Source organism: Leuresthes tenuis, unplaced genomic scaffold (genome assembly GCF_036924035.1).
Source record: "Leuresthes tenuis unplaced genomic scaffold, fLeuTen1.0.hap1 SCAF_2, whole genome shotgun sequence".
In the NCBI taxonomy this organism is placed as follows: Eukaryota; Metazoa; Chordata; class Actinopteri; order Atheriniformes; family Atherinopsidae; genus Leuresthes; species Leuresthes tenuis.
In genome coordinates this window covers 18,957,432-18,975,569 of record NW_027325356.1, presented here as the reverse complement: position 1 = coordinate 18,975,569, position 18,138 = coordinate 18,957,432, and the positions used below count along the sequence as shown (strand labels likewise).

Genomic DNA, 18,138 nt, shown 5'->3' with positions numbered 1-18,138 from the left:
TGAGGTCACCTTTGATTTAATATGTACACATCATCAAAATATACATGTAAATACTGTTGCTGAGAAAGAGCATTTGTCTGCAGCGGCATGGGATATTTTTGGCTAACTATTAGGTTTTTGAGGGGCATTTTGCACCAAAGCTGAACTGACGCACTCAGATGTGTATTTGAAACCACAGTGAGATGTGCTTTTAGACAGGGGACATGACACTGAGGCGAGTTTTAAAACGACTGTTAAAAAAACCCTGGAACTGAACAAATGGTCACCAGCAGTTTGCAAGTTTTAAGATTATCAATGCTAAATATTGAGTGTAAATGAATAGATCAAATATTACATAATTAGATATTAGTAAAAGTAACCAACTAGTTTAATATGTAATTATATCTGTTTGTGGCAAATTTGCTGAATAGTGGGTATTTCTACTTTTGACATTTGGAATATATTTAAGATACTAGTCTTAAGTACTATTTTGAGTCTACTGACTTGCTTTGCTGCCTTTATTGTAGGCCTTGTGACACTTTTCGAATCAATATTTTCAAAGCAAGAGTTTGATTTGATGTTTTGAGGTAATAAAGTAGGGTAGCTATATGTTTTTCAGTCTTATTTACATGTCACTTCATTTTTGTATCAGCTGCAGCAACTATCACACCACACATAGCCTAATATGAGGCCAATTATTACATTTGTCCAAACCTGACGTCCCTGCTTTATAACAGGCGCAATTGGGTGTTCGCCTGATGCTCCGTGTCCACCACCGGGTGTTTCTCAGACCTAATTATACTGTTGACAACATGATTAAACGTCATCCGGATCCTGGAAAATAGAAGAAGAGCGACGATGACCGTGTTAGGGCGATTTTAATTACTACAACGACACAATTTCCTCCAATACCCCGAGACAAGAGGGCAACATTTGCCATTTACATGGCCCTTTCATTTGAATAATCTATCATCGGACGTGATTAGAGGTCGGCGGCTTTGACGTAAGCCAGATTGTTAGGTGAGTCTCGCGCGGCCAACCCTGCTTCCCTCCTCTTCCTCTCGAGCCCCTCCTTCCTGCCTTCGTGAAAAGATACGGTGAAATCGCTCGCGCTCGCCGTCGTCATCTTCAGCGCCGCCCTGTAGAGATAGCGAGAAAAAGAGAGGTAGAAACACCCCCCCCTCTCCACCTAACAACAACCCCAACCCAGCAGGCTCGAGCATAACGACCCCACCCCCCAAACCCCTCTGAGAGAGGGGACTGAGTGCGAGACTCACAGTCACGGAGAAAAGACCGATTCGGGATCCCGGCTCTGTTTCGCCCTCAATCCGGGCCTAATGCTGTAGCAGACAGCGCGGGAGGAGAGCGCGAGCGAGAGACAACTCAGAGACAGAGAGTCGGCGAGGGACAGGGCGGACCGGGGATTGCTCATTCGCCTGGAAACATGGGATGTACACTGAGCGCCGAGGAGCGCGCAGCTCTGGACCGGAGCAAGGCCATCGAGAAAAACCTGAAGGAGGACGGGGTGGTCGCCGCCAAGGACGTCAAGCTGCTCCTGCTCGGTAAGAGAAGAGGCTCCGTGGCCGCGGGGCTGCTGCGCCTCGGCTCGGTTTGCTTATGGTGGGACTGCGTGGGGCGGAGGTGCTCTCCGTGGTACTGATTTCTCTGCCGGCTCTCACTCTGCCCTCCGTTCTTTACAGGCGGCGGAGAGTCCGGGAAAAGCACCATCGTCAAACAGATGAAGTAAGTATCTGCCCGTTTTTTTTTTTTTACATTATTTTTTTACTTATGTTGACGCTCCTCAACTCAACCGGAGTGAAAGGCCCGAGATTGCGCCTCCCCTGTATGTACTGAGGCAGGTTGAGCCGCCATGTTTCGAGAGGCCGAAGCCCAGGAGGAGCGCCGGTGACTCGAGCACCTCCTGCAGACCGCCAGTGAGGCTGCGGAGGCCTCACCGGTGCGTCCCAGGGTGCTGTTCACTGCCGGGGTGCTGAAATGTAGTTAACGAGGTTTTTACTTGACAACAGGGAGTGTGCGGCTGGGGATGTGTGGGTGTTTTTCTTGTATGTGTGTGTGTGCGTGTGCGTGTATGTGTGCGTGTGTGTAAATTATCGTGAGGTCACAACTGCTCCATTAGTGAATACCTCTGCTTTTAATCTTAATGGCTTTAAGTGCCCGATATCGCCGAGAGTACTTTGCCTATAAAGCGGATTTACGCAGAAATATGGCTTCTAAAACCGCATCTAAACCTGCTCCTGTTTAAGCTAAATCACTCTTTGATGTTTTAAAAGACTGTTGTTGCGTCCTCTAAACCTCTTAGTCAGGTTTCGGGATGTTTCAGCTCGAAAAAGACACAGCCCTTTTACATATTTTGTCTTGTGGAACATCTCTCGCAGTGTTTGTGGGCAGCAGTGAGAGCTCCTTCTTGCACTGCACTGACTGCACCCTCCCTCCGTGCCTTGCTTCCTCCTCCTCCCTACACCTCATTACCCTCCCCGTGCGCCCTGGTTGCCCGTAACTCGCTGCTCTGCCCTGAACCCAAGACGCTGGTCCAGATATTGTTTACAGACACTCTCAGGGCTTGCTGTAGCCTAAGCAAGCGGCGGATGGATGGGTTTTACTACACACCTTGGGTCATAAAGTTTAGGTATCGGTGGGTACATGTCGTATGCGCTGCTGTGATTCGTGGCCTCATCATCGTCACATACTCCGCAGGTTTGTATGACAACTGTGAGGCTCTCCTTGTGGTCTGATCCATGGGAGAGAGGCTTCACCGGATGTGTGGTTTCTCTATCACTGCACCGTGAAGTAGAAATGGAGACTGACGAGAAGAACAGTTTAACATGGTCAGAAAATGCGAACTATGATGAGTTGAAATGATGCACACAGTGGGTAAGGTTTGGCCTGTGGATTTGATGAATTATACAAAGATGCTGCTGCTACTCCGCTGCAGCTGCAGAAATGTCAGTGACGTCTATTTTTATACTTTTGCGTTTTCAGACTCTGTGATTGGTCAGTTAGGGGATTCATTAATAACTCATACTGTCCATATAACTGGAACCAAAATGTTTTATCCTTGACAGTAGAAATGAACAAAAATATTTGGATGATAACTGATATTTTCCTAAATAAAAAAAGTATTTTATTTAAGTCTATTTTAAGTCTTTATATAAAGGTTTTATTTGTCTGTTCATCCAGAAAATAACCAACAAATCAAGTAACAATACTGACTACGAAGATTATGTGTTCACTGATTTAAACAATCTGAATAGCAGCACAGCATGTTTTTCGGCTTTGCCCCAAGAAACCTTCAGTACTGGTGGTGAGATACCACCACTGGAACATGCTGTACAGCTGAATTATATTCTTAACCAGTTTGGAACTCAATGACTGAGTTGATAATCAGTTAATTGATTTACAGAAAACAAAGTTAATGATTAAACTGTCATTTCTGTAGTCTCTCTACTGCCCTTCCTGATAGCAAATTTGATGTTTTGGGTTTGATAAGGTTGTCATGTTACATGTTGGGACCTCAAGTTGCAATAAATATAAAAATAATCACTATTTTCTGGACTTTCATAGACAAAAGCAAAACAATCACCAGCTGTAGCCTGTTCTTTGCTCTGCAAAGCTGCACCCCCTCCTCCCCTGAAGGTTAATGTTTTATTTCGTAAAACTATTAAATCTGATGATGGTGCTGGAGATTCAGGCCAGGTGGTGCTGATCTCAGCTGTAAAACATCTTCTCATAATGTGCACTGATGAGATGAATTCATGAAAACCATCATCCCTCATCTATTTTCCTCACATCAATTAATGTTTGCACAAGAAGCTGCTTTTAAAGTCTGACTGTGAGTTGCAGTTCAGTTTCATGGAGATATTTCACAGATTCAGTCAGGTTGAGGATGTTCCGTTGGACAATTTAACGCTGACCAAATTATAAGATTATAAGAAAGTGATTGCTTAATGATCTGCTTGACTTCAGTCCATTTCCCACCATGCATTGGAACTGGTTGAAATATCACATTACTGCCTGAGTGCACGTCACAGACTGACAATGCGATCAATTTCTTCCCCATTATGCATGGGCACACTTAAAGATGGTGGAGATGGTTGAAACAAGTGGGAGAGGATGAGAAACTGTATGATAGAAATCACCACACACACATACACACTCAGAAAAAAGCAGAACATGTGGAGCTTTTATTGTAAGAAGACTTTAAAAATTTTAAATGTAGGAACATATGGACATGCAAGACCTTTTTCCTTTGGAGTCCAGGCTTGTGCCACTGCGATAATATCTCTGTACGCATGCAGGATTATCCACGAAGATGGCTTTTCTGGGGATGATGTGAAGCAGTATAAGCCTGTGGTCTACAGCAACACCATCCAGAGCTTGGCAGCCATCCTTCGAGCCATGGATTCCCTGGGCATCGAGTTTGGAGACAAGGACCGTAAAGTTAGTCTCACCTGCACACTCACCTACAGACACAGAGATTGTATATATACATATAAATAAATATTTAGGTGTGAGAGTACCAGAGTGGGACTGGGATCTGTGGACCGATGAAACTAAAAAGGAGAACAGAAAATGGACGAATACAAATAACAGTATCAGTCGGCTAGCATGTTCCTGATGTGGAGATGCTAATTTATTTACATTTTTTTTGGAAATTTGTGACCTGGTATTAATTTGTATCATCTTTTTAAAAAAGAAAAAAGAAAAAGTAAATCAATGCATTATATTTCATGCATCATATCAAAGGGGAAAAAATCAGCCAATGATCAGTAATAAAAAACAGATATACCATCGATGCTGTTCCCCTGACACTTATGAAACGTGTTTTATCCAGGCTGATGCTAAGCTGGTCTGTGATGTGGTCACTCGTATGGAGGACACAGAGCCGTACTCTGCTGAGCTTCTCTCCGCTATGAAGCGTGTATGGGCCGATGCCGGGACTCAGGAGTGCTTCAACCGTGCTCGGGAATACCAGCTTAATGACTCTGCTCAATAGTGAGTACAGCAAAGAGACCACAAAACGCCTGTGTTAGTTTTTTTTAGAGCAAACCAATCGTCTAATCTGGTCTTTTTTAATTTTCCTTCTTGCTGTCAACAGCTACCTGGACAGTCTAGAACGGATTGGTGCTGCAGACTACCAGCCCACAGAGCAGGATATCCTGAGAACCCGAGTGAAGACCACTGGAATCGTCGAAACCCACTTCACCTTCAAAAACCTGCATTTCAGGTAGACGAGTTGCTGCAGCTCGAGTCAACTGATGTCGACGCGGTTCAGGGGTTTGTAAGGCCTGGGTCTGAACTGACATCTTGCCTTCTTTTCCAGGCTGTTTGATGTTGGAGGTCAGAGGTCAGAGAGGAAGAAGTGGATCCACTGCTTTGAGGATGTGACAGCCATTATTTTCTGTGTTGCTATGAGTGGATACGACCAGGTGCTCCATGAAGACGAAACAACTGTGAGTCTGTCTTAGTTATTTCACTTTTCTGAGACCACACGTGTCAAAGATATTGATTTTTTAAAAACTACCTTTGTTATAACTATAAATGTGTCAGAGGAGCACCTTACATTCGATGAAACTCCGTCTAAACGCAGACATTTCAGTTTAATGAGGAGTACAGCAATTGTAGATTAATTTATTACACTTCAGCTCGGTGCCCGTGGCTAATTTAACAAGAAACATTCATCTGCTCCTCTGTGATATTCAGTGAAATAAAACTTTTAGAGGAAAGGATTATAAAATCACAAATGCCGTAATTCAAATAGTAAACTGAATCTTGTGGAAATAACGACTTCCAGTTCATGTCTAATCGGAGTCCCTCCTCCGCTCAGTACCCTCCTCCGGACGCTCACGTCATAGTAAGCCTAACGTATTCTTCCTGCAGAACCGCATGCACGAATCGCTCATGCTCTTTGACTCTATCTGCAACAACAAGTTCTTCATCGACACCTCCATCATCCTCTTCCTTAACAAGAAAGATCTGTTTGGTGAGAAGATAAAGAAGTCACCGCTGACGATCTGTTTTCCAGAATACACAGGTGAGTCCAGGAACCTTACTTCATCCTGTGTTTCCTGAGAAAAGTTGACTAACCGAGTGCTTTTCCTTTCACGCTCTTCTCTCCGTTTCCTCCATTTGTGTCCAGGTGCTAATACTTATGAAGATGCTACTGCATATATTCAGGTTCAGTTTGAGAGTAAGAACCGCTCTCCCAACAAGGAGATCTACTGTCACCTGACCTGTGCCACAGACACAGGAAACATCCAGGTAGTGTTTGATGCCGTCACTGACATCATTATTGCAAACAACCTTAGAGGATGTGGCTTATACTGAAGCCCAGCCAGAAGCACAGGGGTTGTCATCGGGTGTGTGAGGTGTTATTTAATGATAATTTTGATGATACTTAAACACATAAATATGTAATTCTACACGTCCAAATGGACCCAAAGAGCTGCCGTCAGTCACCACACCGGATTATTGCCATGATTTGTTCCCTTCCTCTTATTTTAAGTATGAAACCCTCCAGTTTTGTCGTTTAAAAATGTGTTTTTAAGCTGAATGTGTCATGTTTTGTTGATAACCGTGTCAACAACTGGGAAGTTCAGAAGCACCAGGGGTGTATTCAGCTGGAAACTTGTCCTGCGACACTTTGAGAACCCAGAAATGCGACATGAGGTGTGATCATTGTCACTCGTTAACACAGCGTGGGCCCATTCTTTGTGGCATTCATATCCACTCTGAATACAGCCTCTGGTGCTCCGTTTGAAGAGCTGCTGCGTGTGTGAAGGTGGAGATGATGATGATGAAGATGGTATTGGGGAGGTGCTGTTCTCGTGGCTGAGGGTCATGGATGGAAAGAAGGAGGCTGTTTTAACTTTCCTTCAGACCCACACATGACTGAGTAGCCTGCAGGTCTGTTCCACTCTGTTTTCTCTTTTTACTTTTTAACATGATGAAAGAGAGGATTCTTCTGTTTATAGTGGCCGCCCATCGCCATCGGTCTCTTGTAGCGTGAGGAAAGGATATCAGCCAATGATATCTTTAAAAGAAAAAAAATCAAATAAATGAAAAATCCCAAAAAAAAAAAAGTCATATTGGTGCCAACCATCTGAGAATGACAGATAGGGGAATAGGATCAGAAATCATAGCTCATTCTATTGACTATACTATTTAAGTGACATATATAAGATTTTATTATCATTGAATGATTTATTTATTTAAGCCTCATGTCCTACATGCCTCCTCCTACCTCCTGAAATCCTGTGCCACATATTTGTTTCCTGTCATGACAAAATTGGGGTGCACCGATATCTGTTCAGAGGGTGGAAAGCAGCCCTCCAATGACATCTTGTTCTCTGTGTGGTGCTTGACCCTTCGATGTGAATCTGTGTAGAAATAGAAGACTGCACGAGGAGAACAATATGATTTGAGGCAGCCTCTGTCTCGAGAGTTTTTGTTTCCTTTGTTTTTTTTTTTTTCTCCCCTGATCAGTGAACAGGGAACCACTATCCCCACCGTCTGTCACGTTTCTCTTTTCATAGAGAAAAAGTACAGCTCTCCATTTACACCTGTGCACCCAGAAATTCATCTTCCCATCCCTGTATTCTCTTTACCCATCACATCAGCCCTCATATCCTATCTCCATTTTCACCTTAAAAGCACCGTACTGTATATATATATTATGATTATACCAGATTTTTTTTTTACTGTGAATGTTTTTGTGCTGCACCCCATCCTATTCAGTAGTTTATTGGTTGCTCTCATGTGGAATGTTTGTGCTGAGCCAATCGAATGTTGTGTTTACATTAAAGCCACACTTTTCCTAACTATTCTTGCCTTGTTGGTCTGAGTCCATTTATGTTGCAAGGTAACAGGGTTGATGACAGGCTGTGCGATCACAGCGCTGTTCCCTCCACACTCTTTAATCTGTGCAGAGAATTAAGGCTGGACCAGGAAATTAGGCTGAACATTATGAGTGCACCACTTTTAATGCTTCATTGCCTTGTGAACAAAGCTTTGTATTTAGAGTCATAAATACAGTCATGTGAAAAAGAGAGTACACCAAGGTTTTATTTATCCGGACATAATACAAAATAATCTGTTCCTTACCAGGTCTCAAAATGAGGGAAATACAACCACGAATGAACAACAATAAATGATTTATAACACGGTGTCATTATTTATTCAACATGAAGGCAAAACGCAAAAGCAATGCGTAAAAAAATCCACTCTTGCGGTTTCCATAAGAATTAAGGCAGTAAGGAGCAGCCAGGTGCTGCTAATCAAATGCATTTGATTCACTGATCATCAGCAAGTTTAAGCACCTCAGCAAGACATCAGCAATGATCTGAGAGAAGCAATTCTTGCTGGCCATCAATTTGGGAAAGACTATAAGGCCATTTCCAAACAACTTGGAGTCTTATCATTTGACAATCTGCAAGATTATTCACAAACGGAAAACTTTCAAGACAGCAGTCGATCTTCCCAGGAGTGGACGTTCCAGCAAGTTCACCCCAAGGTCAGACGGCAACTGCTCAGAGAAACTGCAAACAGAGCTACTCTGCAGGCCTCAGGTAGCATGTAAATGTTAAATGAAAATACACTTTATTAATCCCAAAAGGAAATTATAGATAAATATCTAAATTTAGATTTTTAAAGTTTATGTCAGTACAAGTAGAAAAAGACTGCACAAGTATGGCTTGTTTGGAAGGGCTGCAGGAGAAAGCCTCTTCTCTGAAAAAAGAACATGGCAGCACAGCTCCAGTTTGCAAAGTCAGATCTGAACAAACCACAACACTTCTGGAACAATGTTTGGTCAGGCGAGACCAAAGTGGAGATGTTTGGTTGTAATGCACAGCAGCACGTTTGGAGAAAACCGAGCGCAGCATATCAGCACAAACACCTCATACCAGCTGAAAAAGCACAGTGGTGGAGGGCTGATGATTTCCAGCTGTAACCTGGACACCTTGCAGTCATTTGGTTGACTATGGACTCCTCTGTACAGCAGAGTATTCTATAGCAAAATTGGGTCACGCAACAGAACAATGATTCCATGCAAATAACCAAATCTGTCACAGAATGGCTGAAAAAGAATAAAAGTGTTTAATATTCAGCACACATTTTGGCTTAGTTTTCTGGTTGTATTCGCCTCACTTTAACACCTGGTAAGTACAAGATGAGTTGTGTTTGTTTTTTTTCTAAGTCCTGATATGTAACACCTAAGAAATGAAACGGGGTGTACTTACTTTTTCACACAACTGTCTGTATTAGAGATTGGGAACAGGTCTTACATGGAAACAGCAGCATTGAAACGTGGCGGAAAGCAGGGATCAGAAGCGGAGCGGCTCTCAATTTATTAGGTTAAAAGTGTTCCACGATCACAGACAAGGAGCTATTCATATATTGAATGACTAGGCTGGATCAGTCTGACCTGCTTCTGTCAGTTTAATGGGTATGATGTTCATTACCGCTCTGTTTCACTGACAGCCCCAGAGCTCCACTCCTCAGTCCCAGGCTGTCCTCATTTCTTGCAGCCAGTTACAGGTTAAAAGGTTGGAATTCCCACTGTGATACAATCACACATTTACAATTTTAATTACGCATTTTACAGTTAATTAACATCAAATAAATCACTGCCACGTAACCCAAACCCCCATGTTTCTTAATGCTCAGCTGTAACCGATACAGACTGGCATCAGCTGGAAGAGGAGCAGAAACGCCAGAAGAACAATCAGTGTTTTTTGTTTCAGACTAAAAGAAACTGTCAGCCATTTGTCTGCGATGTGCCCACGTCCGGTTACTGAACCGTGGATGACGCAGGAATTGAGCTCTTCAGTGAGCAGCAGGTGGGTAATTCACAGCAATCACAGTCGCAGCCTCTTGATATCTTCGCTCCCGAAGTCGATCCGTAACGCCAGAACCTGACGCACCTCAGCCGGGGTCAGCCGCCACGTTAGTGGGCCTGAGTTAGGGCCCCAATAATCCAAGATCTCAGTTACCTGCAGCACAAATGGTTATAAGTGAACCTGAGGACACCGCAAATATTTGTAGGTAAATGTTCATTGTAGATTCTGTTATACCATGTACTAAAGATCATTTACTGTCATTATAACTGATGGATGCACGTACGAGTATAATCCCGAGGCTGATGTCACCAGACATGCACACTAAGCAAATGAGACTGAAACCTCCGCATTTACTTGGATTTCCACACCAAACCTAATCAGACCAAAATGCCTCAAGGTGCAAATGGCACAACAGACAATCAGAGCCACATAATCGTTACTTGGCACCAGGTGATGTGTTCCAGTGTTCCAGCCAAAATATTAAATTTTTAGTTTTACATTTGTTTAAATCCAAAAGCGTTGAAGAGAATGTGGATGAAATACAAAACAAAACAGGAAGAATATTTCTATTATAAATTTGAACTTGTTTGAAGAAAATTAGAAGAATTTAAAAAAAAAAAATAGAAAAATTAGAATAAATCTACCTTAATACAGTTAACCGCTGGTGTAAATCCTCTTAAATGAGAACTATTAAAAGGTGTGTGTTTTGTTTATGTTGGAATCAAAAAGACTAAATTACCCGCTCCAGGTTGAGGATGGTAGCCATTTGTGTGAGACGAGCAAACTTGTCTCTGATGGTCCAGGTGGTCACAGTGGTAAGATACGCCACAAGAGACCGAAGCTCTTTATCGAACTGCAGCCCTCCAAGCTACAACAAAAAGATCAAAAGGGAGTAAAACGGCTCAGCTGAGGTTTCATTATATTGTACGAAGATGCCACTAATCCGAGAGGAAACACCCTCTCCTACAGGCCTCTCTAGACTCATTAATAAATCACTGCAGGAGGCCTTTCTTCACGTGTGCACAGGAAACCCGCTGCCACCTTGTGGCCGAGCTCAGCCCCTCACCCTGCTGAATGAGCATTTGAGGACCGTCTTCTCCATTTCAATAGATATCAAGCTGGTCATCAGACTGGTCAGAGTGTCGTAGATGACAGGAGAGAGGGCTGTCTGGTGAGGCAAGAGAGTGATGATTACAAGACAAAGCAAGACTAAAATATTCAGGAATCAGCAAAGTCAAAGCTTAAAATGTGCGGATACCTTAAACTCTGCCATGAGCTGCTCCAAGTTAACAATGAGCTGCTGCACCCAGGGATCGTTGGCTTCGTAGTCATTAAACTCCTCCTGTGAGGACAGCCAACACTTACAGCAACCTGTGTCGTGAGCTCTGAATCATTTCTGTGAAGAACTGAGACAATTACCTCTTCGATGTTATGTGAGATGGACAGGAAGCAGCTGATCCAGGGTTTGATTTGAGGTTTTATGGCTGTAGTGTTCAACTCTGTCAGACCCTCCTGAGAAATAAAATTAGAGTTTGGGATCCTTTTCTCACAATTATCACACAATTTGTAACATGTTTATAAAAAAAAAGAGAAAAAAAGGTGTTTGCTGAAAAATGCTCATTTCAGTTCTATCAGAACCTCCCAAACAGATCTCCTTCAAATCTGGTTGTTTCCTCTTTCTGTTCTGTGACTTGTCAAATAATAAGCCTCCACTACACGAGGCACTTATCTGCCACACAGAGAATGGTTCCCCATTCAGTGGCTTTCACTCTAAGCACCTCTCAAAGCTCATACACGTAAACTGCTGTGTGCGTGTCTGCGTCCAACCTGTAAGAGATCCTTGAACTTTGTGGACGTGCCGACAAGGTCAGACAAACAGCTCTCGATCTTGGCTTGTTCCCCAGAGCCGAACCCCTGACTGAACAACTTGGAGCAGTCGTTCTGTCAAAAACAAGACATTCAGTTTTTCAAGAAATGGCGCAAACTCTTAATAAAATGAACAGAGGTGAGGCAGAGCCTTGGGAATGACGTGCTACTTACCTCTAGGTTTCTCTTTAAAGTTGTGATATTCTCACTACACACCTCGGCATTATTCAGAGTCACCTGAGGGGTGAAAACAAAACTTGTAACTGATGGAGAGTACAGACAACACAAAGCCAGGACGGTTCAGTACAACTCGATCAGTTCTTTAAAAATATAACAAACTGAAATCAAGGGAATTTGCTGTATTCTGGAGAAAGAGCTTCCTTCAGCAATTAGCCATTTTAAGAGGTAAAGCACCATCAGAGAAGCTAATTCATGCTTTTTATTCTTACTTTAAATTCCGGGAGATCTCGTTTTTAAAAAGGGTTTAAGTAACGTGTGAATGTGTAATCTGTCACAGACTTGCCAACAGTTTCTAAAAAGCTGCCCGAGAGCGAGGCAGGGCTGTACGTGTTTGACTAATTCATCTTACCAGGAATGCAGCCTTGGCGTTTTCAGTGCTCTCGATGCCCATAGTGTTGAACTTTCCCTGCTGTAAGCTGCTCTGCATCAGACTGACCGCACTGCTTACGCCACGTTGGATGTCCTGCAGCGTTGTGGCGGGGAAGCCCTGCCGCAGCTTATTATACAGCACCTCCCTGACACGTGAAAGGAGACCGGGCAGGAGGAAGCACACGTATGAGACATCAGGCAGTGATTTTAGAAACATATTGAGTGTTTTAGGTGGAGGTGGCAGGTGAGCACCTGAAGTCAGACTCCAGCACAGAGTTGGCGTGGTTGATCATCGCACAGAGGCAGTCGATGCTGGAGCTCGATAAAGCTCTACTTATGCACTTTTTTACAATGTAGAAACAATCGTCCACCATGCTGCTGGTCAGCTGACCCTTTTCATGCGTATCCATGGCAACAGCCTGAGGGATGGGAGGGTAATAAATGATTAAGAGTTATATCACAATAGAAATAATCCAATTTCATACGGTTTAGTTAAGCACTTGGACTTATTTTCATGTCTTATCTACTTAAAAATGTTACATTTCATTGTCAAACACAAAAGATACCACAGGACCATTTACATTCCCTGTAAAACCTGCTGCCTTCCAACACTGAAACTCAACCTCCAAGTTTGGTTTGTTGTTGTTGTCGATGCAGCCTGCAGCGGCTGCTGATGTCTGGAAATCGCACTTCCTCCAAACTATACACACCCACATCTTTTTCATGTTCATAATTAATTGTCACCCCCAACCCTCGCTAAATCAAGTAAAACCACTCGAGGGTATTCTAAAAAAAAGTTGTTACCCAATGTAAACTGGAGATAAAATCAGAATGCAATGATTTTCAGACCATTTCAATCCTGAGTCCAATTGAAAATGGTACAAAGATGCCTCTGAGGAAACGTCTGAATGAACACACTTTGTTGAAAGTGAGCGTTTCAGCATCTTCTCTACATAATATAATTAAGAGACTCACAGCGTTCACAGAAATCTCTCCATTTAGACAACAAACAATACTGAAAGGCAGGGTGCAAGTTGCCATGTGAGCTTTGGGACCTCAGGCAACAGATTTGATGTTTTACTGGAAATCTGTGCATAGACTCAGGATCATTTCTGAAAATCACTGTCAGTGAAGAAAGTTGATCCACAAATGCAAATTAAAACTTGACCATGCAAAGAAAAAACACATAAACAAGATGTAGAACTGCTTTTTGTCTTCTCTGGACCTGATCAAAATTTTAAATATTTTTGGAAAGTATGGCCTGTCCAGGCCAAAAAAAAGAGAGGATCCATAATACTATACTACAACAAGTAAGCATCTGTGATGATAAGGGTGGTCTTTATTGCACGTAACATGGGTGATTTGTTTAACTGTGAAGGTATCTATTCATCCTAAAAGATATACATAGGTTTCAGATCATCTGGATTACCAAAAGGGAAGACCTAGTTTATTTTGGCAAAAACAGTAACAGAACACATTCTGCATGACACAGGAGCACTGCTCTGTACCAAAAGAGAACCGAGCAACCGGTCACCGACAGAGAAAATCTAAAGCAAAAAGGTTTTGATTTGTAGAATCAGCCGAGTTCCCTTCCAAGTTTACTTTGATGGAAACTTTCTGATAGAACAGATGCTTTGTAAAACTGACCTTGTTGACAGACTCCCTCATATAGTATTCCTCCATTGGAATGTAGTAGCCTATCAGCTCCTGCATCGTCCTGCTCAGTGTGCAGTGTTTCAGGAGCTTCTCCACGTTCTGCTGATGCTCTGAGTGTTCGAAAAGTGTTGCAGGACAAAAACACAAATGTATTTCGATGCATTTTCAACACCACATCTAAAGACAACCTTCCTTAAATGCAGGGATGTCCAAATCCGGTCCTCGAGATGACAAGTGATTCAAATCAATGCATCATTAGCAGGCTTAAGCAGAACTTAATCATCTTTTGAAGAGATCCATTTAATCTGAATCCGGTGTGTTGAAGCAGGGAAACATCTCAAACCTGCAGGACAGTGGCCCTTGAGGACCGGATTTGGACTGCTTATGTGTAAAATCATGCTTTAATATAAAACTACCCTGTGTGATGCTCTGAGCATCTCCCACTTCAAAGTCGGCCAGGATGCGCCGGCGTAGGAAGCGCAAGTAGAGCTCCGCCCTCGCGTTCATCAGGGTGACTTCTGCCAGCACGGGGTCCAGTTCCCTGTTTGTGAAAAACATTAAACATAAACGCAAACACCTCAGAGCCAAACACTAAGGGGAATACAGCGACAGATGCACACCTCGGCTCGATCCTCTCCCCTGGCACGCTCTTCATCATGCTGCTCTGGACAATCTGAAACTAGAGGACAGATTCAAGGTCTCAGTGGGATTGGATATGCAGTGTAAACAACCATGTGATGCAGCAGATGTCACACACCTTGTTGTGGTATCCTCTCTGCTGGATGAACTTGTCGACTATTTTCTGGGCCTGACAGTCACATTCCTGCTGCAGGTGAGTGATGAGTATGTACAGATGGCCGGGACCATAGTATGTCTCTACTATAGGTTGATGAGTCTCTACAACACGAGCGATACCTGGAAATGCAGAGCAACGCATTAGTGGAGTTCACAGTTCAGTGACATGAGGGTAAAAAAGAAAAAAGAAAAGAAGCATAGACATGCAAATTGTTTCTTCACCTTCCAGCAGCAGTGTCAGCGTGTCTGCAAATATCAGCAGAGCTCTCTTCTCGCCCAGATCGCCTCCTGTCGCTAACAGCAAGTTCTCCTCAGCTTTGGAGGCAAGCTGTGTGATAGAGTGTCAAAAATACAGAGACAGAGTCCCAACAGGATGCGATTAAGTTAAAAGGATCAACAGTGACATGTCTGACTGTATGAAATAATAAGTGTTGCAGCCACAAGGACTTGTGGGACAAAATTTATCTGCTTTCTTTCTTAAAAGATGATCCAGAGTTTCTTTTGCTAAAGGAAATAATATGGGGAACACTGAAGCTCCTTTCCTTAGCATTTAAATAATTCAACCAGCTCTTATTATAGCTGCCACTTAGATATTTCCAGGTCAATTCACTCAGTTATTAACCTTCTTCTATTCAACCGGATGCCAACTCTTGGAGTAATTACAACTGGAAAGCCTCTGACAAAAAAAAACAAAAAAAAAAAACCTTTCTTTATGACACAGCAGGTCTCTTGGTACTAACCTGGCTGCAGAGGTATTGACCAAAACGGGCGAGGCCCTGCTGGTGGAGGCCCAGCAGAGGGAAGATCTTGAAAAACCTCTCCACCTGCGCAAGGTCGACTGCTGCTACAGCCTCATCGAGCTTCTCAGCAACGATGACCTTCAATTTCTGCTCTGCCTCCTGCAGCAAGAGCAGACTGGCGTCCACAGCGCTGCCTGCGCAGACACGATGCACGAGTGGGGTTACGTCACAGAGAAAAAAGCACGTTTAAGCTGAGATGAATATTCTTGAGTTTCTACACATCGGTTTGTGTAAAATCAAAGACAGGTAAAGTGAATGACTGATAATCTCATTTTGATAGAACATGCAGACAGGAAACCTTGGGTGTGCGCTGGCGTTCATGTGAACATTACTTTTGGACATTACATGCACCACCCAGTGCAAGCTCAGGTTTGACAATGTAAGATCTACTGGTGGTCAATTATAGCCAGAAATAACAGAAGCATCTCCTCTTTTCTTTTCCTTTTTGTTTCTGCACATAAAAAGTGAGACAAAAGAGAGGTGTGCAGCAGTGAAAGCATGACAGAGAACTTGAGGCCTCGTACTTTCTTCTCCCTGCCTGCTCAGCTCAATGACTGACTGGTCCAGAGACAGGTATCGATGGATGTGTGCAGCAGCCTGCTCATAATCTTCGTTACGTAGTGCTGTCTGCACACCATCTGTGCAGAACTTTAGGTCGAGGATATCATCAGCCCGCTGGATGACGTTATACAGCCGTGTCTGCAATAAATAAAATGGGATACAAACTTTGTTGTGACGCATCACAAGTATGAGAAATTTAAAACCTCTTACCTCACAGTCTCAAAAGCAAAGAAAAAATGGCAAGTTCTGCAGTGATTCTGTTTCTGTGTTCCAGTGTTTTGCATTATCAGCATTTATACTGACACTTTCCTCTGTGATTTAAAAGGTGTATTTACCTTTGCCAGGTCTAGCTGTCTGACTTTCTGGCTGACATTTTCAGCCAGGCTGCAAGTAAAAGTTATCATCCCCGACAGCTGACTGGCGTCTCCTCCAATCAGCTGTAGATTGGGTCTGCAGAAGCATTTTGCACAGCAAAAAAGAAAACATGAGTATCGAAGAGTATGAAGATCTGAGACCTCCAATTGCTTTTGAGAATAAACCAATCAGTGTGATCTGTACCCCATCCTCTGCAGTGCTAGCATCTTTGTGTGAATGGTGGCCTCCTGGCCCACCAGCCTGTCCAGCTCACCTTCCACCTCTTTCTGTAATAAATAAAAGATAACAAATGTACATCATGTTCTGATTTCTGCGTTGTGAGAGCACAGTAAAATTACAGAAAGAGGTTTATATATTCATCCGGTTGTGTCAGTATATAAGGACTCATAAATCATTTCAAAGAAACAGTAGATATTTAGTGATAATCTCTGAATGTACATAAGGTGACTTATGAGGAGATGATTGTCGGTTTTAAGAGAATATGGCAACTAACTCGATCAGCAGAATATAAGGTGAGGCGATTTACCTTTCTGCATAAACCAAGGTAGTTACAGTAGATGCTGAGAAGCTTTTCCTGTCTAGCTGACAGTATGATGGACTCCAGAGTATATCAATATGCAAAGTTCTTTGATTATTTAAGAGCAGATCTGTGCTGAGCAGTTAAATGGAAGCAGTGGTGTGAAGACGAAAACCACAAAACGTGATATTTCTTTGGACTTATCAGACTCAATCCCTCCACTTCTAGCTAAAGAATACACTAAGATACCCCAACCTGAGCTCACTGCATTTCATTTACTGGCTTTTTTACACAAAGACTTGTTTGCTGTGTTACATATAACTGCACATTGCTAAAAAGAAGAATAACTCAGGACGGGATGACTCAAGCAATTACACCATGGATTTAATAATAATTTTACAATAACACAAACTAATCAAAACACAAGTGTGTGCATGGTCATGATGGCCCTAAATAAAAGTAGCTCATCAGACTGTTGATGAAGTAAAGATGGGCAAAACCCAACATCACTGCCTTGAACTGGTTTGTATGTTTAGAGAACTAAAACCCTTAAAGACCACCATGTCTGAAACCAATCAACAGTAGTTCTGGTCCAGCTTGCTAAACAGAGTCTGTAGCTTCACTGTTTAAAGCTCATAAACCGATAACTGTTAAAGCTTAATGTTGTTTTCTGAGCAGTGTTTGGAGGCAGCAGCGTCGCGGAAGTTTACAATGATGACGTAGGCAGCACACAAGCCGCCGTAAGCGACCGTTGGTACGAACCTCCTCTGCGCAGAGCTGCTGGTAAACTTTCTCCAGGTCCTCCAGCTCCGTCAGCGCGGAGATAGCCTCCATACTCCCAGAGAACAAAGAGCCGGAGTCGCATCTTTTAGCTGCCAAAGCTCCGCTGTCAGCCATCTTCCGCCACACGAAAACTACTCCGGAGCAAACGTCATCAATATGCTAGTGTGCCCTGGGTTTAGTCTGGTAGACAGTGTCTCGGTCAAGGTCCATCTGAGCTGCAGCGCAAGGAGGTTTTTTTAAAATAACAATCATATCGTTGTCATTAATCACGAGAAGCTGAAATCCACGCATTGACCCCCGGGTGGCAGGGTAGTGACAAAACAAATCCACCTGACAAGTC

The 18,138-nt window shown here is 43.0% G+C and overlaps 3 protein-coding genes across 3 annotated transcripts in view; 2 read left to right on the top strand and 1 right to left on the bottom strand.

Moving 5' to 3' along the window:
- The window catches only part of tradd (tnfrsf1a-associated via death domain), a 35,477-nt gene that overhangs the window by 12,208 nt on the left and 5,131 nt on the right, over positions 1–18,138 (top strand). The gene's annotated exons all lie outside the window — the stretch shown is intronic.
- On the top strand, positions 817–7,820 carry gnao1b (guanine nucleotide binding protein (G protein), alpha activating activity polypeptide O, b). Its single transcript, XM_072380486.1, has 8 exons — positions 817–1,541; positions 1,680–1,722; positions 4,296–4,437; positions 4,832–4,992; positions 5,096–5,224; positions 5,321–5,450; positions 5,878–6,031; positions 6,137–7,820. The coding sequence occupies exons 1-8, from the start codon at positions 1,424–1,426 to the stop codon at positions 6,322–6,324; spliced, it is 1,065 nt and encodes a 354-aa protein (XP_072236587.1). The 5' UTR covers positions 817–1,423; the 3' UTR covers positions 6,325–7,820.
- cog4 (component of oligomeric golgi complex 4) lies at positions 8,148–17,966 on the bottom strand. Its single transcript, XM_072380485.1, has 19 exons — positions 17,778–17,966; positions 16,682–16,764; positions 16,459–16,573; positions 16,087–16,261; positions 15,503–15,696; positions 14,985–15,090; positions 14,725–14,882; positions 14,588–14,646; positions 14,384–14,508; positions 13,959–14,077; positions 12,564–12,730; positions 12,292–12,457; positions 11,877–11,939; positions 11,664–11,777; positions 11,256–11,348; positions 11,095–11,178; positions 10,903–11,004; positions 10,576–10,704; positions 8,148–9,989 (listed from the first exon to the last, which is right to left on the bottom strand). Exons 1-19 carry the CDS (start codon positions 17,910–17,912, stop codon positions 9,855–9,857), a joined length of 2,322 nt encoding a protein of 773 aa, XP_072236586.1. The 5' UTR covers positions 17,913–17,966; the 3' UTR covers positions 8,148–9,854.